The 24,241-nt window shown below is 46.3% G+C and overlaps 7 protein-coding genes across 7 annotated transcripts; 4 read left to right on the top strand and 3 right to left on the bottom strand.

Moving 5' to 3' along the window:
* Positions 1-2,720: 2,720 nt before the first annotated feature.
* DFL_008028 (uncharacterized protein) lies at positions 2,721-4,523 on the top strand (the record flags this gene model as incomplete). Its single annotated transcript, XM_067637702.1, has 4 exons — positions 2,721-3,172; positions 3,254-3,547; positions 3,614-3,857; positions 3,927-4,523. 4 exons carry the CDS (start codon positions 2,721-2,723, stop codon positions 4,521-4,523), a joined length of 1,587 nt encoding a protein of 528 aa, XP_067485665.1.
* A 1,981-nt stretch (positions 4,524-6,504) lies between these two features.
* Positions 6,505-7,714, top strand: DFL_008027 (uncharacterized protein; the record flags this gene model as incomplete). Its single annotated transcript, XM_067637701.1, has 2 exons — positions 6,505-7,555; positions 7,617-7,714. The coding sequence occupies 2 exons, from the start codon at positions 6,505-6,507 to the stop codon at positions 7,712-7,714; spliced, it is 1,149 nt and encodes a 382-aa protein (XP_067485664.1).
* A 2,828-nt stretch (positions 7,715-10,542) lies between these two features.
* DFL_008026 (uncharacterized protein) lies at positions 10,543-11,235 on the top strand (the record flags this gene model as incomplete). Its single annotated transcript, XM_067637700.1, has 1 exon — positions 10,543-11,235. The coding sequence occupies one exon, from the start codon at positions 10,543-10,545 to the stop codon at positions 11,233-11,235; it is 693 nt and encodes a 230-aa protein (XP_067485663.1).
* Positions 11,236-11,854: 619 nt separating this feature from the next.
* On the bottom strand, positions 11,855-14,028 carry DFL_008025 (uncharacterized protein; the record flags this gene model as incomplete). Its single annotated transcript, XM_067637699.1, has 2 exons — positions 11,855-13,501; positions 13,582-14,028. 2 exons carry the CDS (start codon positions 14,026-14,028, stop codon positions 11,855-11,857), a joined length of 2,094 nt encoding a protein of 697 aa, XP_067485662.1.
* Positions 14,029-14,736: 708 nt separating this feature from the next.
* Positions 14,737-16,461, bottom strand: DFL_008024 (uncharacterized protein; the record flags this gene model as incomplete). Its single annotated transcript, XM_067637698.1, has 5 exons — positions 14,737-15,009; positions 15,066-15,350; positions 15,411-16,016; positions 16,082-16,279; positions 16,354-16,461. 5 exons carry the CDS (start codon positions 16,459-16,461, stop codon positions 14,737-14,739), a joined length of 1,470 nt encoding a protein of 489 aa, XP_067485661.1.
* Positions 16,462-17,218: 757 nt separating this feature from the next.
* Positions 17,219-19,219, top strand: DFL_008023 (uncharacterized protein; the record flags this gene model as incomplete). The annotated part of the gene is made up of 7 exons (XM_067637697.1): positions 17,219-17,562; positions 17,628-17,636; positions 17,710-17,750; positions 17,814-17,877; positions 17,956-18,122; positions 18,194-18,540; positions 18,608-19,219. The coding sequence occupies 7 exons, from the start codon at positions 17,219-17,221 to the stop codon at positions 19,217-19,219; spliced, it is 1,584 nt and encodes a 527-aa protein (XP_067485660.1).
* A 2,384-nt stretch (positions 19,220-21,603) lies between these two features.
* Positions 21,604-23,315, bottom strand: DFL_008022 (uncharacterized protein; the record flags this gene model as incomplete). Its single annotated transcript, XM_067637696.1, has 3 exons — positions 21,604-22,212; positions 22,278-22,965; positions 23,023-23,315. 3 exons carry the CDS (start codon positions 23,313-23,315, stop codon positions 21,604-21,606), a joined length of 1,590 nt encoding a protein of 529 aa, XP_067485659.1.
* Positions 23,316-24,241: the final 926 nt, after the last annotated feature.

Below are 24,241 nucleotides of genomic sequence, written 5' to 3'. Positions count from 1 at the left end.
AGTATCGAGGTTAGCATCCCAAGATGTTAAAATATTATATTCTTTGGAAACCCGGAATTGGGGTCTTTCAGTATAGATTGCTGCAGATCAAGAATTTAGGTACTAAGAAGACGCTTTCGTGAAACTTGATGTCTTGCTAACATCCAGCACCTTCACACATATAGACGAAAATGCTTCCTAGATAGGTAATGCTTTATAGGCTTCCGGAATTCTTTCAATTTTCAGAGACAATAAACGGCGAAGGGCCGACGGTTGGATGGGCGCATTGGAAATGATTTTCGCTTCTCAAATAAGAAGTTTATCATGTCTGATCTGTATGAAGCGGTATATTCTCGTCAAAGGAAGAAAACCAAATTGTGTGCCCCATGTTGGATCCATGGAGCCTCAAATACTCTTGAGGCCGTTTCGCCCCTTAGATTTGTCATTGCTCCTGGGTACTGTCTCAAAGCTACCATCTCTCGATTGCGGCACCCCCCCCTTTCATCTAACGCATGTCAACTTTGCCTTCAAGGAAGTGCATATAAGCCCGGTCTAGCATCGCATAAATCCAGTAATACCATTCACATCGCACATACAGCGCGCGCTTTCACTTATAAACATTAAAAAACAGCTTTCAAGAATCAGATCTCGAGCTTATCGATATATCCTAAATCTTACCTTAAAGGCGAAACTATCGTACACTACTCTTGTTGCTTTGTTCTTGTCCACCACTTTGGGTTCCCCCACTGCTAGCGGAGGCAAATATAAAGATGTCGCTACAATGGAAGATGTAGGTCTTGACCTTAGTGCTCTGGGAGATTGTGCGCGGAAAAAACTTCGAGGTCGATGTTGACAGAAATATAGACATTGGCGATGGTAGCGCTGGCCTTGATGCTACGGCAGAGATAGATAAACGGGGCACAAATTCATTGTCAGCACCATCGGCATGTCTCTTCGAAATGATATATTGCAATATCATAACGCTTGGAGAGCTCATCATAGTGCCCCGGCATTGAAGTGGAATACTACTCTAGCCATAGCCGCCCTCAAGTCGGCTCGGAAGTGCGTTTCCGCCCATACAGCAAACAATAAATACGGTGAGAACATAGCTGCTGGAACATCCTAACCCAGCATACTATGCTTCCTTGTAAGTCACACCATTTCTGTTACTATTCGAATGTCGGTAACAACTACTAAATAGCTACAATTAGGTAGCATAACGAGGTTTTGAAGTATAATTTTAATAACCTTGAATTCTCTAGTGAGGCAGGCCATTTACGACGGTTGTCTGGAAGAATACTAAACAAATCGGTTGTGCGTACGTCAAGAACTGTGTAAGCGGGTGAGTATATAATCTGAACAATCTCTTTGTTACTGAAATTCAACGGAGGGAGCTAATCGTGGTATTATATAGACTTCCAAATATGCTCTTCTGTGAATATTCGCCAGCAGGTAATGTTTTGCCTGCATCCAAATTTAGAACAAATGTTCTTCTGGCTCGCACATCGCACTCAACCTTCTCCCAATCTTTAGTCTAGCTATCAATGATCCTCTTCGCGCATACGTATATATGTATGCCGAACCCCCTATCTGTTGCGAAACGATCACAAATTGAGAAAACAGCCGGGCTTCCATTAATTTAAATTTAATGTTTTACGGATCTGTAATTAACCGTTTCCCAGCATAGTCTTGTACTTTGCCAGTACTGGTCGCAATGCGCTCTCAAATCTCTGTATTTAATCGAATTGATCAGTGATAATTATCCGGTCATCGCCTTCATTTGAGATAGTAGATCCATAGATCGTGGAAACTCGAAATTTATTTTAAGAACGCCCCCGAAATAATGCAACAAATTCAACACTTAGTGCTAAGTAACGAACATTTAGCATATGCATGCAGCTGAGCCGCGAACGATGACCTCTAGATTAGTTTCTTCGCTTGGAATTCAGAAACACCATTCCATCACAAAAGTATGTAGGTATCTGTAGAATTCTGTATATTCAAACAGTCTGGTTGTGAGTTCTAGACCCAGCCTTTACACAGATGAGGACGTCGATTTCCAAAGACATCGTTCCTAGGCTCTTTTGTGTTGAGCTTAGTTGTTCCTTTTCGATGGATTTGTCGCGCTTCTTACAGGATTACCTTTCAGGCAAAAACTTTCTCGATTAGAAAACCACAGAAGAAGGTTCATTTAAACCTAGTGATTGGCCTCCGGGCGCCGGGTACCGATACGGGCATGTTCGCGGACGCTGGCACCGGTGTAGATACTCCGTACTGCTTAGCCAAGTACGTTACTCGTTCTGAAAGTATGTGGGTTTAACTGATTGGAACTTAAGGCTAGCAGGTTCGAGCTAGCGGCAGTTCAAACCGAGTGTAATGCGTGGCAAAATTGAGGTTGATCAAGAAGCGACTTTTCTCGGCCCGACATCATCGGAAGCCAATGAGTGGTCTAACCACAAACAGCCCCACCCCGCAACCCCGCAAACGGGAAGCTGTTGGGAGGACGTCACCAGATAGTCTTGTGATGATATGGCGGGAGTCCTGGTTCGTGCCCGCAATTGAAGCCAAGCAAGCATCGCCTTCTATACCACTCTATCTATATGCCGAATGTTCAATCAAACAAAACATTTAGGGCTGCGCTGTGATCCAACATTAACAGCAAGCAATCGTGCTCGAAATTCCCACGTATACGGACTACAACACTGAAACTCGAGGAGACGTCGACGGATGGTACACAAGTCATGGATACTATAACACTTGAGCATCCGTATTTGGGTAGGGTCACGGGAATCCAAAAGTCGCCTACCATCCGACAATATCTAGGCCTCAAGTACGCAGAAATCCCCGAACGCTTCTCCGAGGCAGTTCCTCATATTCCAAAGGATGCGAATGCGACTCACTATGGACCGCAGGCGCCTCAGGGTGCTGACACTTGTGCAGGGGAATTTGATCTCATTGGCCAAGTTCTCCCTATTGATGACGTTGTAAACACCATGTCGGAATCGGACTGTTTGACTCTCAATATCACGGTACCTTCGTCTACAAATGTCAAATATTCAGATCTCCCTGTCTTGGTTTGGGTCCATGGAGGAAATTTCCAACTTGGCGCAAGTTCCTGGCCACAGTATGATTTAGCCCACATTGTGAACACATCGGCGGAGCTAGGGAAGCCGATTGTTGGTGTCAGCGTGAAGTATGGGATTCCAGTTGAACATCTTGCATCCACTTGGAGATCCTAAGCAGGTAATATATTTTGCTAACAGGTCTGATCCAGCTATCGACTTGGCGTCCTCGGCTTCCTTACGTCCACTGAAATGGCAGAGGCTGGCCACGGGGGGAACTACGGGTTCAAAGATCTTGTGACCGCCTTTGGGTGGATCCAGCGGTATATTCACGGTTTTGGAGGCAATCCTGACAACATCACGGCACTTGGGGAGAGCGCTGGCGCCGCTGCAGTGACAACTCTTTTATGGCAAGAGGAGCCACTTTTCAACAAACTAATTGCCATGGGTGGTTCCTGTTGTTTAATACCCCCCGCTCCTCTAGAAGCCCATGATTCAATTTACGAGTATGGGATACTTTTCCGGCCCTTTTAAATTTGCTGTATGACGAATTACTGCTAACTTAGTTATAGAAAGGCGGTGGGTCTACTTGGCCTGGCCGAAGAACCTTTTGACAAACAGCAAGAGGCCCTTCGTACGATTCCCGTTGACGAACTCGTGAAGAAGACTTTCCAAGTTGTACCGGCACTTCCTGCTATTGATCGAATCTTCCTACCAAAGGCACATGGAATTTTTTGCATATCAGATCCTGAAGATCTTTCGATCCCGGGAAAAACATGGTGCAAGACCATGATTTTGGGGGATAACAAAGACGATGTAAATTTCGATATGAGGGCCCCTGCAGCCACGTTTTAGACCGTCTGAGCTGACTTTAAATTTGACTAGGGTCTTGTTATGGGTCTTGGGATTTTAGCTGCTGGTCGTGTTGCATCGATTCCGGCAACATTCCCTGCACATTTTGAAAAGTCATTTTTGTCGGACCCAGAAGATCTTGCACTCATAAAACAGCACTATCAAATAGATGCAAATACTCCGCCAGACCAGGCCTTCGATACGCTTCTCCAAATGTCTTCCGACATTGGCTTCCTGGCCCCAACACATTACCTTGCTGCAGGATTCCCAGGTAAATCATACGTCTATCACTTCAATTATCGTAATCCTTGGGATGGAATGTGGGGTGGGAAAGTAAGCCACATTCTCGATGTCGCTGTCGCATTGGGAAACTACAATTCGAATGGGCTGAATGAACATGGAGCCAATACCAGTGGAGAGATGCAGGAGGCGTTCATAAGTTTCGCCAACGGCGAGGAACCTTGGGCGCCGTTTCAAGAGATCGCGACAGGTCCAATGAAGGTTTTTGGAGACGGGAAGGCAAAAATGGTCACGACTCTGGCGGAAGCCCAGCGTTATCCAGAGTTATTTGACTTGCTTGAGAATGTCGGGTGGTCCAAGTGGTGGACGGCAATATCAACTTACCTATAGTTAACTACATATAGGCGGTAGCCTACTTGGTCCCATCAAGCAGCTCCCCACTTTGTAGGATCGCAAGCTTAGTCTAAACTTACAAATATCTCGCCTCCTTATAGCTAAGATATCTTCATATCCTAATTAACACTTTATAGCAAAGACCTCCAAAACCCAGTAGTTTTGTCATCTTTTTTTGTGTCGGAATTAAAATTGTATAGAGAGGTTCTGATAACACAGCTTTAATTTTGGACCCACCTGAGTGCCGAGCAACCGCTTGTTCCAGATTTCTTTCCTATTTCAACTATGACGGGGCAGCCACGCGGTTGACATGGCTTTCTAAAAAAATCTTGGGTCTAATACGAGAGAATATCTAGGCGTGTCCCTTCAATCGTGGTGTCATTCATTGATGATTATGCGCGTCGGATTGGGAAAAACCCGAAATTAAGTTACAATAACTGCCGGTTCTATCACAAAGGGTGTAATAACATACACCGTAATATTGTGCATACAAAGTATCAAACCTTGTGAAGTGAGGGATTTCGGTCATTAGCTCTGTTCCTTGTAAGAAAACTTTGGTAGGGATTGTTCAGTTGCATTAACATTTGCTAAGAATCTTATCACCAAAACCACAAACATCGGCATCGCGTCGAAAAATAGTGTAGACGGTACCATTCGAGACGAGTTATTGGCAACTGAATTTTCTATGTAACTCCAGTATCCACTACTTTGGCCAGCGAGGTCTGGGTACGAGACAATACTTTGGTGCGATTCGGGGAAGGCCGCATTCTTACCGCAAAGCAATTAAGATTCGCATCAATCGAGCGCGGCTTGTGGTTTAGCTGCAGGCCAAAGCAACAAATGGTCTTGGCGAAGCTGGCTACCGCTTGACACGAAGTATGTGATCGTGTCTTTGACACTGCCTCATAATTGCCCAGTTTAACGTTTTCCGCTGAAAGGTTGGAGTTCCGGCACATCCCGTCGCAAAGAGCAGGGCGGTTTTTGAGCAAGTTAACCTTCAGGACGCCGCAAGACTCTTCATCGCTACTTAACTCATTTCGTGACAATATGCGTGGGGTTTAGTTAAGGTAGATCTTGCGGCATGCAGTATCGATAAGAGCCCTAAGTCTTGTGGTCCCCGTGATCTTCACTGTCAACTTTTGTAGAAGATCTTCGATCATATGGAGTACATTACACTCTTGCTCGGTATCGAATAACGGAAGAATTTTCTCTGCCCCTTTTCGGTCTTGGATGTGAAGCTTGGAGGCCCATGCGACCTGTAAATTACCACGTTTTCAAGGCCTGTCGCTGTAAGCAGTCTTTTACTTGAAAGTTGGCTAGTAGGGCACCGGGTAACCGGCTCCAGCTGGGTTAAGGTAAAGGTTCTGGCGAAATGAGGTTTAGCTTGTGCAACTTGGCGCATCAGATTAAGGGGAGCCGGACCCAGACATCCTGCCAGGGGCACCCAAGTCTACCTTGCTTAAGACGCCACTGTTAAGAAGGTTTAGGATGAGCGAAGAAACTGGCCAACTGGAATTTAACGCACAAAAACTCAGGCCGTCTTGAAGCATTTGCGCAGGCTAAAGGTGGGATGGTGAGATGAGGCTTTGGAATCTTGAACAGCGGTTCCTTGTCTTTGATACTGGCTGCATACTGACTGCAGATGTTAGGCGAAGCCTGGCTGAAGGCATACAAATGAGAGCTCATCCACCACTGAATTTGGATTTGCCTCTCTTCCTCTGCTTCCATTTTCGTTTTTGCAGATGCGTGATCTAACCTGCAGTCATTCTTTATCAGTCTATCGTCTCGAAGGTTAATTCATTCTAGATTGAGGCACCATTTGCATTCCTCTTGGCCGCTTTATTAGGAGCAAACTTTCACTCACTCGTTTGGTACTCAAGATTTCAAGTATTTATATTCATCTAATCCTCCCGCCGCCCTTTTCATTTTAACCCTCTAGTCGACTGCCGATAGATATAGATCAAGTCAATCTCGGAAGATGTTGGTGTCATTAGTATCTCTCCTCGCTCTCGGAGCCTCCTCATTGGCCCATCCTCTTTTGGAAGATAGGACTGGAAGCAGTGGCTGCAATGCCGACAATGTTCTCCGTCTTTTGAGGGCGACCCAGCGTCTTGATGACTCGATTGCATTCTGCAGTCAGTTCTTGGACCTCCCAGCTGTCACCCAGACCGTGCCTCCCGCACCGACCGCCACAGCTGTCGTGACACTTACTGAATTCCGAACCACTACGGTCACTGAGACCTTTGTGATCACGGAAACCGACGTTGAGTTTGAAAAGCTTAAGAAGCGATGCACCAGCACCACTACCACCAGCACCAAGTCTATCTCGACGCCAGGATACATCCTCTCTACTTCGATCGACCCATCTCGCCTTTCAAGCGCTTGCAACTGCTTAACAATCCCTCTCACAACTCTCACTGTCACGGCTACTGATCTGCCTGAAACTTTGACCAGCAGTGTGAGCGAGACAGAGACCGAGACTGTGACCGAGTGGATTCTTACAACTGAAACTGCGACAATCACCGCTCCCAGCTTGGTTCTTACCAGCCCGACCCCAGTTTGCTGCAGAGGTGATGTCAACTCTCCAGCTCCGTTCGATGTTGACGATGCATACTATCGCATTGAGATACCATTTGAGGCCGAGGTCTACGGCCTCAAATCCAACCTCGTCTTCGCTAGTGTCAACGGCTTGATCTGGCTCGACGAGTACTCCCAAGGAAACTACTGGTACTACCATACCGATGATGACAGCAATGGTGGCCCTCTCCCACTCGGCCCCGATGAGCTCCCTGACGTTGCCATCCTTCCATTCTGGTCAGACCTTTTCATCAATGGGGGTAAGGTTCAAGGCATCTACTACGAGATCTCTGGAGACTCTATTACTTTGGAGTACATTGTCAGCGCATACGATAGCACGGAGAACGACTACCACTTTACTGTCACCCTGTCTAACAACAACAAGGTTACTATTACGTATTATCACGTTGAAAATAGTGAGGATGGTACTGTCGCCATCCAGAAGAAGTCAAGTAAGTGCTCATCTTCAATATCCTAACCTATCCTTGGATAATTGTGCTGACAATATCTTAGGCGACACCGCTATCGTCTGGTCCCGCCATGACAACAATGTCGCTGCTGGCTTGACCCTTGAATTCGATACCACTGCTGGAATCGTCAACATCATCTAAGTGCTCTCCCTATGACGAATTATAAAAGTTTTAGAGTTTAGCTAGCTATGGGGGAGCGCATAATATGCTCTATTTGTGCGGTTGGGCTTTGTCTATTCACAGATTTGGCGTGTACACTACTATGTACTAGAATAGAATAATTGTAATACACCATCAAGTCAACATCTTTCTCAAGATTTGATATGCTAGGAGTGAACACAGCGATCATGGATGAAGCATGCGCATGCACATGCGCATGAAGTTGTAAAAATGTGTTGAGGTTGGAGCGACGTTCGTAAGAGGCAATCGCTTCCAATTGTTGCACAAAGCCTCGGCGTTATTGCAGGACCGCTTTATGTCTCCCTCTCAAGCTTTCCCCTGTAAGTGGACTCAAGATCTCAAGATCCGAAAGACTCCGTGTTATATCTTCTATCCGAAGTATATTCATGCCGCATCTCGAAGGTAAAATCCTAAAGTCTCAAATCGTCAAATAACTCAATGTATTAAAGCCCGATCGACTGTATATATAAATCAGGTTATCGATACTAACTATTCGCAAATGGCTCGCAATATGAAGTTATTATCTAGGACCCACTATAGACTTTTCACCCGCGCGGCCCGCCCTTTGTACCCAGATCTAGTTGAGAAAATCAGGTTACATGAAGATATCATGATCGATATATCACAATCATCATAGAAAGATGGGAACCTCGAAGGCTGCAATCAAAAGTCCGCTCCATTCAAACGACTCCAAAAACATCGACCATACTACAAAATCTGGTGAAAAACCGACTTCAGGCACGGAAATAATCACCGACACTTCGTTCGCACCCACCCTTGAGACAGCTCCCTTCTCTCGTTACATACAATCCTTCTTTGTCCTCTCATTTCTAGTTGCCTGTGCAGGCGTAGGGGTTTGGAACCTCGGATTTGATATCGTTCAGACTACTTCACAACGATGGGCGATAATCGCAGCTGTCACCATTTGTCTCTTCTATATCGGTGTAGTTTGGATAGATTGCTAGGCAATCGTGGTGGAACACTGGTGGTTAAGCATTCCAGTCCTGGCCGGCGTAGGGATAGTTTTTATTAGGATGGATGAGGCAACGAGAGGAGCCAATGAGGTCGATTAATGACATCTGTAGCACAATTACTCGAGTGCTTGCTTTCTAACCTTCCTGTCGTTCTAGATCTCTAAAAGGCTGGGGTACTCTTAACATTGTCTAACTCCCTTGTCTAAGCTTTCTTCGTCACAAAATATCAACTAAAAACTATAGCTACTGAGTCGTTTCACTTGATCATAGGGACCGTCTAAACTTCCCAGTCCAATCTTATTTGGGGCATCGTATCGCCGCTAGAACTCTTGTCTAAATCCCACAAAAAGAAAGAAAGCTAGGTTCTACACAGCATATACATGTGGCACGGGGCAAATCAAACCAGGCTGTTGTATTTTGATGTTGGGTCGTGTTATACCATGTTATACATTCATCTTTACCTTGCATATGATGGTTTCATAATGCTGCCAGTAAACATGCTAACAGTTGATCATTCCCCATGAGAAGCTGGAAGATAAAATTTAGCAGCAGTCCTCCTGGGTATTCGTTCGGCCTGGACCCAGCGAACTCACGGGGCCCAACTATTTTGCGATCTATGACACAGAAGGGGTGTTGTACTTTGATACTAAGTTGAAGAGGCTCAATAGTCTGAAGGCCAGAAGAGGCTCAGCAACTAAACTCCCCGTCTTTGCCCTTGTTTGCGTTTCATATATGTGCATGTGTTTGGAACCTGCGATCGTGACGAAGTTGCCAAACCATCATTCATAGCATTTAAGCCTTTCGTACCTACTAATATCTGCAATATGATATGTTGTCCAGATCGATCTTTAATGCTGGCTAATAGTATGTACAGGGATGCCGGTTCGAATATTGCCCCGAAAACTATTCAATAGAATCCAAATTAACGTGCTGCCTGTTTATGCAGTACACCCAAAGCTCCAAGGGTTATAAAATACTACCAACATATATTCGCGAAGCAGAAATCATCCAACTAGCAACTGTATCTTTCAAAACCACCGCTAAGGGATATTAACTTCGTAGTCTCGGGATTCTTCAAAACGCCAGGGTAGGCTGCTAAAAGCTGTTGTATTCTGCGAAAGGTTTGTGGCTGTCTATATCAGAGACCACCCTCCCACCCCTCCTAATAATTCCAGACATACAAGAATTGCTTCGTCCCACCCCGTTGCTAACATGTGGTTTGAATCACAATTCAAAGAACAAAGAAACTCTTTTGAAGTACTTTCGCGGAGGATTTTCGTGCCAACTCCATTAATGAACTGCTTACTTGTCCTCTTCCTCTGTATATTCGTTCCTCTAGTCATCCATTACTTCCACCACGGGCCCTCCAAGACTGCTTTCCCACTGACAAAACAAAGTCAAGAAGCTCTTGAACAGTATCAAAATCATCATGCACCGTCACTAGAGACTTGTTCGCCATCTTTGCAGGTAGAGCTGGTACTAAAAACGCCGGTACCAGCAATCCCAATAACCACATTTGAGGTTCCATCAGCGATACCTCTACCAGTTCCGGGGCCACCAGCTCTATCACAAGTAGTAGGAGCAGTAGAAAAACGCGCCTCAGCGTTTAAATACCTCGGAAAGCCTACAAAGTATCGTTATACATCAAGAATCCCTGACCATATGTGTGGAAACTCGTGCCTCCCGCCCACAGTAACAGGGCCTCTACCATCAAAGTGCACACACCCAAACCATATACGACATGCCCCCAACGGGGATGAGTTTGAGTTATGCTCTATTAGTGACGGCCTCGGCCGTTTCGATACCATCCCTATGATGGGTGTACTGGATCAATGGGAACAGGACCGTCTCCTCAACCCGGATTCGATCGTCAGCTGCCATACTTACAGCGTTCTTAGCACACTGGCGGTACAGTCCTCTGCCTACTCTTATGAGCAGGTCCTCTACAGCAACGTGATTGCCTGCATGCTCGAGATTTTCGATGTCCACGCCCCCAAAATGCTGCGCAACAAGAAGAAGATCGGTGGCTCATACTACTACCACCTCTGCGAGATGTTAAGAGAACCTGATAATCAAGCGGCGGTGGCAACTTTTATGATGACGGTATCACTGGGGAAACGCCCCGAAATGCTTGCCACCAAAAACCCCTGGGGAGACTGTATGAAGCTGGCTGTTTTGGGTCTATGGAATATTTTCCACGATCTCATAGACATGAGCGATGAAGAGCTTGACGAAACGATTGAAAGCTGGGCCCGGACTGCGAAGGTGTGGTCACTCGCTATGATGTATCTCAAGATGGCTCACAAGCGTTTGTGGCAAGATAGCCCGTTATATCTAACGGGCCCAAACATATACGACTCCCAGAGCGATGCCGAGAAAGCCCAGGCCTACGTCCAAAAATGCCTCCGAGCAGGAGACGACCAGACAGCTCTTGCGTGCCTGTGTTTGGCCCCATTTGCGGCAAGACGTTCTCGGAATCCACAGGCAGCTGGACAACAAACTCAATGACCCCAAGGTACTCAAGAAAATGACACCATATGATATCGATTTGTTAAAGTTATATACAGCAACGCTTGGCCAACTTTGCACAACAGGGAATACAGTCGGTGCGTTGATAGCGTGGAGGGATCAAAGACACGATGGATTGAAGAAAATTAGAGCGCTAGCAATTGAGAGGAAAGGTCGAGATTTGACGATGCAAGAGCTAGCTGGAGGGCCTGAGAGTAGTAGCGAACAGGAGCAGTCGGATTCCGAATTATCAAGTGTATCTAGCACTTTCAATACCTCAAATGCTTCCAGTATCACCTCTGTATCCGATACAGAGAGTTCTACTCATGAAAATGAGACACCGAATATTGAGGTAGCTCTTCCAGGCATGTCTCCGACCATTTCTATGTGATGCTTTGGAAACTACAAAGGCCTAGGAAGGCGGAATATTGCTTTAATGAAATTTAGAATAGTGATCAGGATTCCTTGTGGGACGAAAATTAAACATTATTCATGCATGTAGCTCCAAGAAATGAAAACTCCTTCCTGTCTAAAACTTAGACTCCTCGACACCTGAAATCAAATTCGTACACGCGAAGACAGACGGCTATGTAGTGACCTAATACCACCGGCTCTTTCTTCATCTGTAGGTTCTATCCGTGCTTAATCGTCCCACACTAACGACTTCGGTATCCACTGTTCCCAACGCAATGTATCCAACTTCCTCAAACCTTTTCACATCCCCGAGCCTAACAAGCCTTCGCTTCAAAGCAACGGCCTTATCATCGCCATCCAAAGTGGTACCCTCTTTGTAAGTATCAAACCACGGGCTTTCGTTTGCAAGAGCTGACAAACTTGTCAAGACATCCGGCGCTAGAGTATAGAAGCCTATAGCGGCAGCTGCAATGCCCATGGATAAGAGCAACAAGCTTGCAAGAAGGGTTATGCTAGCCCATAGTTTCTGCACCACGTAGATGTGCTTAAGCTCCGTTTTCACCGCCTTCGAAGTTTTGTAGTTGACTGGTTGATGTGCAAACTGCTTCGTGCTATTGAATTTAATTGGGATGGAACCTAAGTACAACCCACCACCAAAAGTCGACGACATAAAGGTATTGATGAGCTGTGTCATGCGCGTGCCAAAAAGTTCTGTGCCAGCTTTTGCTAGATCTAGCCATTCAGTTTGCATTGACAAAGGGTTTTCCGGAAATAGAACATAGAGCTGGCTTGGGTTGCTATAACCAACATGTCCCGATGGTGTAACTCTGGCGAACCACAAGAAGAAATTATACAGGACAAAGTTTGGGGCGTCCACCAACACTGGCGGTCGTCTCGGGCCCGTTTCAAGACGTCTTATTTTAGATGCTCTACAATTAGAGCTAAGACAGTCGACTTGGGCCTCGACGAAAGTTTGCGATAAAACGCAGTGTCCGACGGAGTTTCCGCTTTCTCCGCGAGATTGGATAATTATATCCATAGGTGTAGTTCTGTCGTAGGTGATGTTCAGAAGGGTCTGCGTTTGATTGAATCCAGTAATGATATAGAGCGCATTTGCGCCTTCGTCGCCCTCGATCGGATGTGCTGGGAAAACCCAGTCTGCGATACGAGGGTTCGAAGTGTTGAAACAACGAGTCGAGCGGCCTTCATTACACAGATCTGGGTCGATGATTTCTAAGGAAGAGCACTCGATGGTAGCGTAACCTGATTGGATGATGGTAGTAAAGTTCGCAGTACGATTGCTGATGGGCGTCCCTAGTAGAGAGGAATACGTGACATTCCCCAATGGAACATCATACCATCCTCGCTCACCCTGGATAGCTGTCGAGTTCCTTTCAAAGCTTTCAAGCAAAGGAATTTTGACATTTCTCCAAGAGTCTACGGGACTGTTTTTAACCTCTGCAGAGCTAAGGAGGCTAGATACATATATGTTGTTCGATTCTGTTAAACTAAGACCGACATCTGCACCAATCTCCAAGAAACTCGATTGATTGAAGGGATCAAGATAGTTGGCAATGATATCAGTTTGAACGTCTACAAATTCTGTCTTAAGAATTCTGAGAGACGCTTGTCCTCCAAGCGGAGAAATGGCCCAAAGGCAGAGAAGGACGGCGCTGAGGAAGTTATAAGAGTTGAGGAGGTAGGGTGTAGTGATAGTGCTCGCGATTGTGATGCTGCGAGTGAGCTGTTCCAACATTTCCAAGGTTGTTCCGCGCTCAGCCAAGCGAAGCGCTATCGATCGGAGAAAGTGGCCCGTAATAGCGGCAAAGATGATCGGAAATATTGTGGGCCCCTTCAAATTCACAGGTTAGTCCTTTGTATTATGGTCTTAACTCGAAGGTTTTAATATTCGGGAGCTAGCTTGATGCTTACATATTGGATGAGATTCAGAATTCTTTTTCCATAATCACCAGTCTCATCCACCTCTTTTCCGTCCAGGTTGTAGGACAGAATTGGCAATACCAGAAAGATAACAGCAATCAGCGAGATTACAAAGTGGAAAACGATTTCTCCTCTCCGCTTCTGCTTACTCCCGCGTAGAATCGAGTGCTTCAAACGATGCTCATCCGACTTGAATATCGAAATTTTCGTTCGAGAGCTCCGGCCATCTCCTTCAGGGCTCTGACTGCCATTGTTTCGCTGACTTCCGATGTCCACATGCTGATATGATGTCGGCTGTGAGAGAAAGGGGAGGTTAATGGAAGAGAATGACTTATCAACATGGGTTATCCTCGGTCGGAGGAACCCAAAGTGCGATCGGGGAGGAGCTTGAGTTTGCCGAATGGCATCGAAGTCGCTGGCAGACGATGGCGTTGACATCTTAGCCGGCTTTGGCGGGAAAAATCTTCGAAGCGGTGGTCACGCACTTGGCCTCATGAAATGAGGATTTTATATAAAGGTACGTGATGCCTAAATGATGTAGGTACGTCAGAACGTCGGCTGCATGATGCTGGAAGACCTTCCCGATCAACGCCGCTCGTGCTCCTTCCAGATAAGAGGTTTTCGCCTAGAGCATGTGTAGTACGAAAACGACAGGCTGGCTGTCGGCCTTTCCTTCAAGAATTGCGAGAGGAAACTCTATTCAACCTACCACCCTGTCTAGAATACTAAAGCTTCGAGTAATAACTGGTGAGCTGGAAAGAAGACCCACTCTTGCCGGCTTGGTGCCTACGCGAGAGTCTTACCTGCATGAGATACCAGATGAGTGATCAGGATTCCTGGGCCGTGTGCCGAATACGAGCGCGATGTCAATGAAGTTACACAAACTAGAATCCATTGCATCGGGACGGGAGCATAGTGCACTTTATATATGTATGAAGGAGTTCAGCTTACCGCTCCTACCGTTTGCGTGAAATTTCGCAATATCCGCAAAAATAAGGAGCGTAACGGCTATTCCAGAATCCAACAAAGTCAACGCCATCGCGCTTGGTGAGAGATGGAAAGACCCGGGGAAGAAATCAATTCATTATGTGCCTAGGCGAAAATATTATTAACAAAAAGCAAAGATGACAGTGGTATATACATGAATTAGTGTCCGTTCACGCTATTCGCACCTTCGGCACTCCTTTTTGCTTGGAGAATCTTCTCGATTTCAGCTTTGTGTCTGCTCAAATTATCTTCAAACTTCCACATTGTTGGATCGTGTTTATGGAGTTTGTCACTCTTCCATGCGAAGTCTGTGATGGTAAATGCCCGCGAGGACTCAAACATGAATGCGATGGATCTAGGTGAAATCTGCATCTCTGGTGGTGGTTGCGACGATGCGGCGTGGTATTCTTCGTATGCGACACCGTGTGGGACCTGGCGGGTACTTGTTAGCTTTAGGGCTCTAGAGAAAGAATTCACACAAATCTTACCATTCCACACTCAAAAGAGCAACCACCGGGTTGGAAGGCATCGGATCTGCCACCGTATTCACCGTACAACAAACCCATGAACTCGGAAGCGACATTGCGATGGAAGTATGGTGGTCTGTATGTGTGCGAAGCTACATCCCATCTAGGCGAGAAGATGAGGAAATCTGCGAGTGGTGCGGCAGGATCACGGGATTTAGCCGTGAGGACGCAGAATATCGAGGGGTCAATATGGTCGACCGAGATGCTGCCGACGTTGACAAACTTCGTCAAGTCGTATTTGTATGGCTAACAGGTAATATTAGAGACATATTATCAATTCAAGAGAAAAACGAAATATTAACTTACCACATAGTTTCCATGCCACGCTACGACGTTATAGGGGTTATGATCCTGCGCGCACTCAAAGAATTTCCCACCAAGCTTATAAACAATCTTCCATGGCTCATCCTCAACGACAAAGTCGGCGACGGGGTGCAAGAAGTCGCGTGCGTTCGCCAAACCGTTGGCACCTAATGGACCCAATTCCGGCAGCTCATAGTTGGCTCCCCAGATTTCCTGGATATAGCCTCTGGATGGCCCATCTGGCAGGTCTACGGAAAACTTCTGGCCTCTCTGAATAATACAAATCTCACCGGGCTGCACAAACAGCTTTCCAAACTCCGTTGTAATATCTAAAGAACCCTGTTGCGGGCAGATCAAAAAGTCGCCATCGGAGTTGACGAATGCTCTGTTGGTCATAGAGGTGTTGGACATATACATGTGAATGGCAATACCCTCTCGAAGGGTGGGTTCTCCACTGCCAGCGAGTGTTTTTAGGCCATCAACGAAATCAACTTGTCCATCTTTGGGGATATCGAGCGGAAGCCAAGCGAGCTGAGTAGCGCAAACATGCACTTTGGGGTTGATTGGAAGGAAGCAGGACTCCGTGTCTGGGTTGTCTGGGAGATCGCTCTGCGATTAGAAGTATTGGTTAGCGAATTAGTATTCCTTCAAAACCGGGGTAACGAGAAATTTACGAATCCGTCGTGCGCAATTGCTGGCTTGACACGGTATAGCCAGGACTTCTTGTTCAAATGTCGGGGGGCAACAAATGCACTGGCGGTCATCTGTTCGGCATAGAGGCCCCACCGAACCATGCGTGGAGAATTTTGTCCATGAGGAATGGTTCCGGGAATCGCCTCTGACTCGAAGTGGTTATTGAACCCAGCTTGATACTATATGCGCTTTGGTCAGAGTCACTTTGAAATAATTATATCAGGGCCGACGAATAACCACAACTACCACCAACCTTGTATGGGTCGTTTTTTCGAACAGCAAAAGAAGGGATATCGCCATTCTTTTGGGTCTCCGCCCAGTGGAAGATATTTTGGTAGTCTAATTTCTCTTCTTTACCCATGGTGCCTGTGATGTCTAGCTACGGTACAACTTTCCTTGTTTTGTAGCCTCTGGTCTAGATCTATTTTTGACAGTGGAATATGTCACAACGTGTGTTGAACAAATCTGGGGTAATAAGATTACAAGATACAAAAAGCTCGACGCCGTTGGAAACTTATATAATCTCCATACCCCCCGAATGATTCGTTCTCTAAGACAAAGGATGACATGACTCTGGTCTTCTTTCGCAGCTGAGTGCCCCGCCCCTGCTGAGCAAGCTCTTGATAATACGTATAAAATATACGGACTTCTGGCCACCCGGTTCATCAAATACCGAAGCCCCACGGTCAGTTCTGTCGATCCGAAAGAATATATGGTTTAGCTAGTTTCAAATTGTGGGCTTGGTTTCGGCTAGTTGTGTCGGAAGGCGGAGAATACCCGGCTTGTTGCATTTTGCGGGGTAAATTGTGTTGAATTGGGGGAAGTGGGTTAACGACATGACACGGGCATTCTCCGTTGCCTGTGCGCATGTTTCCAGGATTCTAGGCCCGGGCGTATGGTTTGCTTTGCATGACTTGATCAGAGAGAATAATTCCAGAGAGGTGTCGCGTCGTATACCGTCGACAATCGGATAGGTGCTAATTCTTGTTGCAAGGGGACGAATTCTCGAGGGCTTTGTCGCCAGTTTTCCGCCTTTCGGCTGACAGTCTCGCAGTTTCACGGGAGCGTTGAAATCACCTTCGTTCCTCATATACGCGTATATCAATATACTTGAAGATATGTCGTCAACGCTGGACCACCCCACACTGGGACCCCTACGAGGTCTCTCGTTCCCCTCAAACACACAGTACCGGGGACTACCATATGCCCACTTCAACGGACGCTTCAAAAAGGCGTCATTATATCACGGCCCAATCTCTTCAACGGAGGAACCCTATGATGCGACACAATGGGGCCCTCTCTGCGCGCAGATACCTAACGGTATCAAGTTTGACTTCGCACTTTCTGGAGTTGAACTCCCTCATGACGCCGAATATAAACAGAATGAAGAAGAAGGCTTGAATGTCGTCATCACAGTTCCCAAGAAATTAAAGCCTGGAGAGAAACTACCAGTCATCGTTTGGTATGTTGTTATACTATCCAACATCCCTCTCCTATTAACTGCTAATCTGATATACTGGCTGTAAGGATCCATGGGTAAGCCTTCTACCGATTACTATTATAGAACTTGCGGATTATTAGCTAGGGCTAGGACTGATTTTGATCAAAGCGGCTACTGGGTAGTCGGCGGAAACTCGTGGCCGCAATACGGTATTTTTCTACTCTGATCATATTTGCAGTCTTGATTCCGCAGGATATCTAACGAGCGATTAGATCTCCAGAACCTTGTTGATCTATCAGTCAAACAGGAGAAGCCAGTAATAGGTGTCGCCTTTAAGTATGCCACAATTTTAGGCTTATTGGCATTTTCTGAGCTCACGTATACCATAAACTAACCGAAGGAACAACCATATAGTTATCGCCTTGGAATTCTCGGCCTCCTTGCAAGTAAAGAACTAAATAATACTGGGAATTATGGGTTGAAAGACCAGGTTCTCGGCTTCCAATGGCTGCAAAGGCATATTGAAGGGTTTGGTGGCGACCCGAACGATATAACGGCCTTTGGAGAGTCGGCGGGTGCTAGTAAGCAGGATTCACCCATACTTAAATACCGGGGGTTCGGATCTATGCGCATATTAACGTAACCTAATCAGTGCTACTTTCCGCATTACTTCAACTCTCAACGCCACTCTTTACCAGGGCATTAGTAATGTCTGGTAGTGCAACTTTACGCCCTTCCAAAGGCGAACACCAGCAAGAAGCACTGTACAACGACGTTATACAAGCATTGGATCTGAAGAAAAAGTCATCCGAGGAGAGGAGAAATAAATTGAACGAGCTTTCTCCAGATGATGTGATCTCGAAGTTGCCACCTCTAGTTCATGTTGGCCCCAGTATAGAACCTGGTTTCCTAGATGATGTGGTTACTTTGAACACAATCGCTGAGAAGACACGGCCCTCTTGGTGCGACGAGCTTGTCATCGGAGACTGCTTTCATGATGTAAGTTTTATCTCAGTAGCTGAATCGTTACATTTACTGAATTATTGCCTGTGCAACTCAAATATAGGCTAGTTGCTTCAAAACCCGTGTTCTCAACCACCCGAATAATGCAGAATACTTCATAGATTGCATAAAATCGACATTGGCGCCCACTACGGCGTCCGCGGTGATCAAAGCATACGATCTTTCATCTCCCCATCCTGCCGGAAAATCACTGGTAGACTGCGTGGAGCTCCTCACTGACCTTCGCTGGTACCTCCCAATTCTACACACCTTCTATGACGATATCAAAAGTTCAACCAAAGTTTCGCGATACCACTTCCATCAGTCCAACAATTTCGATTCTCAATGGAAAGGATTAGCTGCACATCTTTTTGACATTACGTTATTGCTACAAAACCATAGACATCTCCTCAGCGATGAAGAAATAATGTTGGGAGAAGATATGGCGCTAAGGTTTTTTAGATTTGCATACGGCGAGGGATTCATTTCACAGAATGAACAAACCGTTAGAGAGAAAGTAGTAGTAGTATGGGGACCAAACGGGCAGACCAAGATCCTAGGGGACGAAGAGTATGACGAGTCGATGAGAAAAGGGAGGGGCAAACTGTTAAGGAGTCTAGGATGGGAAACCTGTGAGAATCTAGCCAATGCGCTACAATTTGGAATCAAGAAATAAATCCCTCGATAAGGGCTATAATAAATTAGAATGGAATCAAGCATAGTCGACATGCAAAATCTTCAGCTTTAAACCTTCGTGCTGGGCTGACCTCGGTCGAAACTCATGACTTTAGAGTTCCAATTTGACTCTATGTTGGACCAATTTGGAGAACGAGCCTGAGGTGCATATTCACACTCCATAGATGCATATCCAACATTGTCCGTTACCGAAAGTAGCAATCCGCATATACGGGAGTCATTCCTATTGGCTGCCGATACGATGGTAACAACACACTTGTTACTAGGTTGTGTGGTAATTTAGTCGGGAAACACTGAGGTCAACCTCACGTTATGGATATCCGAATATAAGCTTCGCGGTCATAAGCCCGTATTGACCAAAAATGGAAGTTTTGAATCGTGAGTAAGGGTATCATGCTTGACTACTAATTAACTAGTCCATAGAAAATGTTGCCAGGCGCGACCGGCAAGTCAATCTGCTTTTGCAAATTTTGTATTAATGAAGCGATTACCGATGTAACATTGGAACTTCAATAGATTACCTATAGAAGCTACAAATCGCTTGCTGATATTTGAATTAGAATGGGGTCCTTGCAGAAACCCGAGATCCTACGGGCCACATAATGCGAGCAATTAGAAGTTCACGACCCAGGTTCCTACCCCTCCTTCGATTTGAATTAGGTATTCCGCAGCAGGCTGGAATCCAGCTCTTGATCGTCAACTATTTAACAATTATACAATGTATATATCCCGAAATGAAACCCCTACAAGAATTTAACGGCCCCCCACCCCCAAAACCTTATTCGGCCGTCGTTAACGTTGGAAGCTTGAATAGTATTTCCACTTTGCCTTCCAGAACGATCTCGCCATGGTCCTTGACAGGCAACCTGCATCCCTATAGATCTCACAACCGACCTAGGCACCCCACAACCATGACTGATCCTGACGTTGCACCTGCCCGTATAGTGGTTACACTACGAAAAGTTCGCTGACTATGTTTTCTATGATATGGTTGCAAATTTTGCCCTGTGAAGCTTTTCTGTGAACTGCTGAGCTTGTCGGCCGGAACCCCTTGAGATCCTCTATTTTTTTATAGACTGTGCCGTACTGTCGACATATAAAGGGAGGCGATTCCATCGAGATGAATGGAGTGACATTCACTTCGACAGGGGCAAAAAGAAGCGTGGAAAATTCCAACGTTGTCAACACATAACTCATAACCCTTCGGGCTAGTTCTTTTTAGAGTCTTCTCCAAATCTTTACCGAAAACCTCAAACAGCTTTCTAGGTACTCAAATATTTTGGATTTTAATTTTGATATACATATCCATACTTCTTGAGGCTAAATTTACCAGAGCTCTCCGTTGTCTCCCACTTTACATATACCCCTCCAGCTCCTCCTCCTCTGCCGCCGCTCCTTCTTGTGTCTGGCACCCTTTCTTCCAAGCGATAACCCTCAATCCATCTGTAGTATTCAACATCATCGTAAAACTCCAATAGTGGACCCGGCGACCTCTACAGCTACCCAAACGAGTCCGTCCTCAGCTACGCAAACAGTCTCGATAACACCGGACTAACCGGCTACGTGGATAGCAACCCCACAAATATACTACTGTCGGTATATAAGCCACAGGCCCAGACCTACAAGAACTGAGCCAACTTCACGGGAAAGGATATCCACGTCTCCGGCATTTTTGTTGACGATATAGCATATAGCACCTCCTCAAAGGGCCATCATACTACTTTTGCGAACAACACAAGGCCCGTTTGGTCCTCTACTCCTTCTCGACCGGCTCCGTACATTATGATGAATCCTGGACAGCCTATCGAATGTGGTTTCTACAATAACGTTGGCAGCATCGCCAGCTTTGAAGATTACTACTTGAATCTTTCTAAGGTTCCATTTATCAAAGCACCGTATACGAACTGTCCTCGTTGTAAACAAGCAGTTATCATCCACGATTTCAATGGCACTTCTTTGGATCAGCAGCAGATATGTGATGATATGAGGGATAGATATTAACGTAGCCTTTTCTTGATTTGATAGATTCTCGCTCACCCACAGTGGTACGCAGATATTTGATTGATCGGTCGACGGGTAAGAGCGGTAACATACATCCCGATATCTCGCGACCGTGACATGTCGATGGCAGGAATTTGGGGAAGAGAAAAGAATGTACAAGAATGTAGTTATTATTTCAGCATAGTATATTCACAGAAAATAGTAAACATACTTCGCGCATGAATCTAACCATTATGTCATCATTACATTCAATCAATCTTTATTAGGCGGAAACTTTAGTTCCCATTAAAAACTACCGGAACAAGGCTAACTAGTCTTCGGATTAGCCGGAATATGTAAATCAAAAGGCAGGGCTAAAGGAATCTAAGGGACAGCCAATCCGCCCTTTCCAGCCCCAGTCCTGGCAAACGGTCTCGAATGGTCTGGGAGTTTGACCTTGAAGACCAAGACCTGGTTGTTCAAATTCCAACCATTAGCATCGCTGAAAATTATGGCACCACCATCCGCAAATCCATCCTGAGTAATAAAATCGTTATCGCTCGACACAAACAAGTACCACTCATCATCGTCGCCAACGTCAGCATCAGCAGGGACAAGTGCCAATCCCTCCCACTTCTCGTTCAAGAGACCGTAATCACGAGCACCGCCATTATGGAGTCCGAACTTGGCGAGCTCAGAGTTTAAGTTGATGTCGATAAACGGGCAGTATTGAGCGGGTGTGATGCCATCCTTGAGAACCTTGGAGCTGGAGGTGGCAGTGATGCTGTCGTTAAAGTTATCGTATTTGCCCTTGATGTTGGTAGCATCGGAAATATCGAAGAGATCTACTTGGCGGTAGTAGGAAGTAGTACCATCTACGCCGCCGCCACCGTAGTTACCATCACGGGCGATGACCAAGAATTGGTCATCACCAACCCACTGGATCTCGGACTGAGCAGCAGTGCGTGGGTTGTTCTTGGCGGACTTGTTGGGCTATGAAGAGGACATTAGAAATGCTCAAGGTACCCGTGTCTCACTGCGATAGAAGGAAAGCTTACATCGTAGAATTGTGGGAGTGGGACGACCCATTCACCGGCAAATCTTGGCTCAACGCCGCTGATGTCGTATTTCAAAAGACGAGCATTGCGGTTGGTAGTCTTTTCCAGACCACCTTCTTGCGTCGCAGCGGACTGCAGAAGTGCATAAAGGTTACGACCATCAAAGGATCCGGTCATACCTTCCAAGCCCTGGTTGTTCGAACGTCCTTGAGTTGGGTCCGCAGGGTTTGGGATAAGGCTTGGGTCGTATCTGGGTGGATTGTTGGAGGAGAAGTCGACCTTGCCATTACGAAGCGGTACGATGGCATTCGGTGGACGGATGACCTTTCGGACTTTACCTTCCGGAGAGAAGGAGTAGATGTACGGACCGTACTCATCGGAGATCCAGAATCCGCCATCCCTGGAGAGAACGAGGGCCTCGGCATCTAGGACGACACGGATGCCACCTGGGCCCTCACCACCCCAACCGTCGCCAGTGTACGAGCTCGCCGGGAGATCTGGGTAACCCGATACCTTGTGGATAGTGTTGGGGTCAAGGCCGGTTAAGGGCTGCCCGTTAGGGTCCGTGAGAAGGATTGTGTCGAGATAGTTGAACTCGAGATTGGGAGTAGCGGATGAGCTCTTTGGAGTAAACTTGAAAGTGTACTTGTGAACTCTTGGCTGGAAGTTAGTTGTTCCCTCTACGTTCCTATAGATACTCGATTAAATTTGTACGATCGAAACGAAAGTATGTCTGAATACATACCAACCACGATCTGGCAAGCCCCAGAGGGTACCAGTGTAACTTCCAGTGGCTTTGTCGTAAGACCAACCAGAAATCTTTATACTGCTGCCAATGCTGACGGTATCACCAAATTTATCTCTGCCGTTGCTAGGTACGAAACCGTAACCATTTAAGGCGCGGTAGGTGTAGGTCTTGCCATTGCAGGTTGTCTGGTTGACGAATCCCGAGATGGGCTCCGCGCGCCTGGTGAAGGGAACAGCGGTGACATGGCTGGCTGCCAAAAGGGCATAGGAGAAGGTCCTATAGTTGACCATTGTGCTGATTCGGAGGGACGAACGTTCTAGCAGCTGCTGGGGAGGAGAAGGAGGGTTGAGTCCGTTGAGGAACTACAGAGGGAGAATCAGTAGCACTGGGGTAATCATGACGCTTTATACAAGTAGCCATCGACGCAAGCTACCATAGATCGTCACTAGACTACCAGGTATCGGCTCTTTCGTCAATCAAGAGTATTGGCACCAGGCTGCACAGCTGCGAGCTTCTCTCTCGGAAAACTCGGCCGCAAGAAGCTGCAGAGACAACCCTAGATTGAGACATTCTAAAAAGCGAGACAGACCGAATGAGGTTCCTTGCATGTCATGTATGCATGCAGGTCCCGTCGAATATCCAGTGCCTGATCAGCTCGCTCGGAATACGACAACGACCCTACTGTTTCCGAACCAACCCAGTTCTCGATCCGGTAAGAAAATGGTATACATGTTTGGGATTCAAAGATCAGAGAAGAGAGGGCTGGGAAGGGCTGTGCAATTGTGTAAACCGGGGCAAAACCTTTCGATCTCGCTAAGAAGCGGAGCAAAGGTTAAAAGCTTGGAACGCTGTCGGTATGTCCTGCTGCCTTCTTTCTCGCCAGGATAACGGTGCCAATACACGATGACGATATTGAGTACCCTGGCCTTGAACCATTAAAGAGGGAAGCTCAAGCGTGGGGCAGGCGCATTCATCTCTAGTTGCAATGCCATAGTACGCCTGCATGGAATTTTTATGCGAGCCGAACGATATGGAACTTCGAACCCTTGTGCAACGTTTCTCCGGGTTGCGTTTCAATTGGTCAATTCACCTGGCATGATCGCGATCAAATTGAACCGGCTGTCAAGTTTTAAAAGCGAAATTCTCGGTGTCTCTCAAGGCTGTCGTTGAGATTGTAGGGTGGATCCCTTGGTGCGGATGGGAGAGTCAAGCTTTC

This window comes from Arthrobotrys flagrans, assembly GCF_004000055.1.
Source record: "Arthrobotrys flagrans strain CBS H-5679 chromosome Unknown unitig_1, whole genome shotgun sequence".
NCBI lineage: Eukaryota > Fungi > Ascomycota > Orbiliomycetes > Orbiliales > Orbiliaceae > Arthrobotrys > Arthrobotrys flagrans.
The sequence above is the reverse complement of the archived record's forward strand: the minus strand, read 5'-3'. Positions and strand labels throughout refer to the sequence as shown.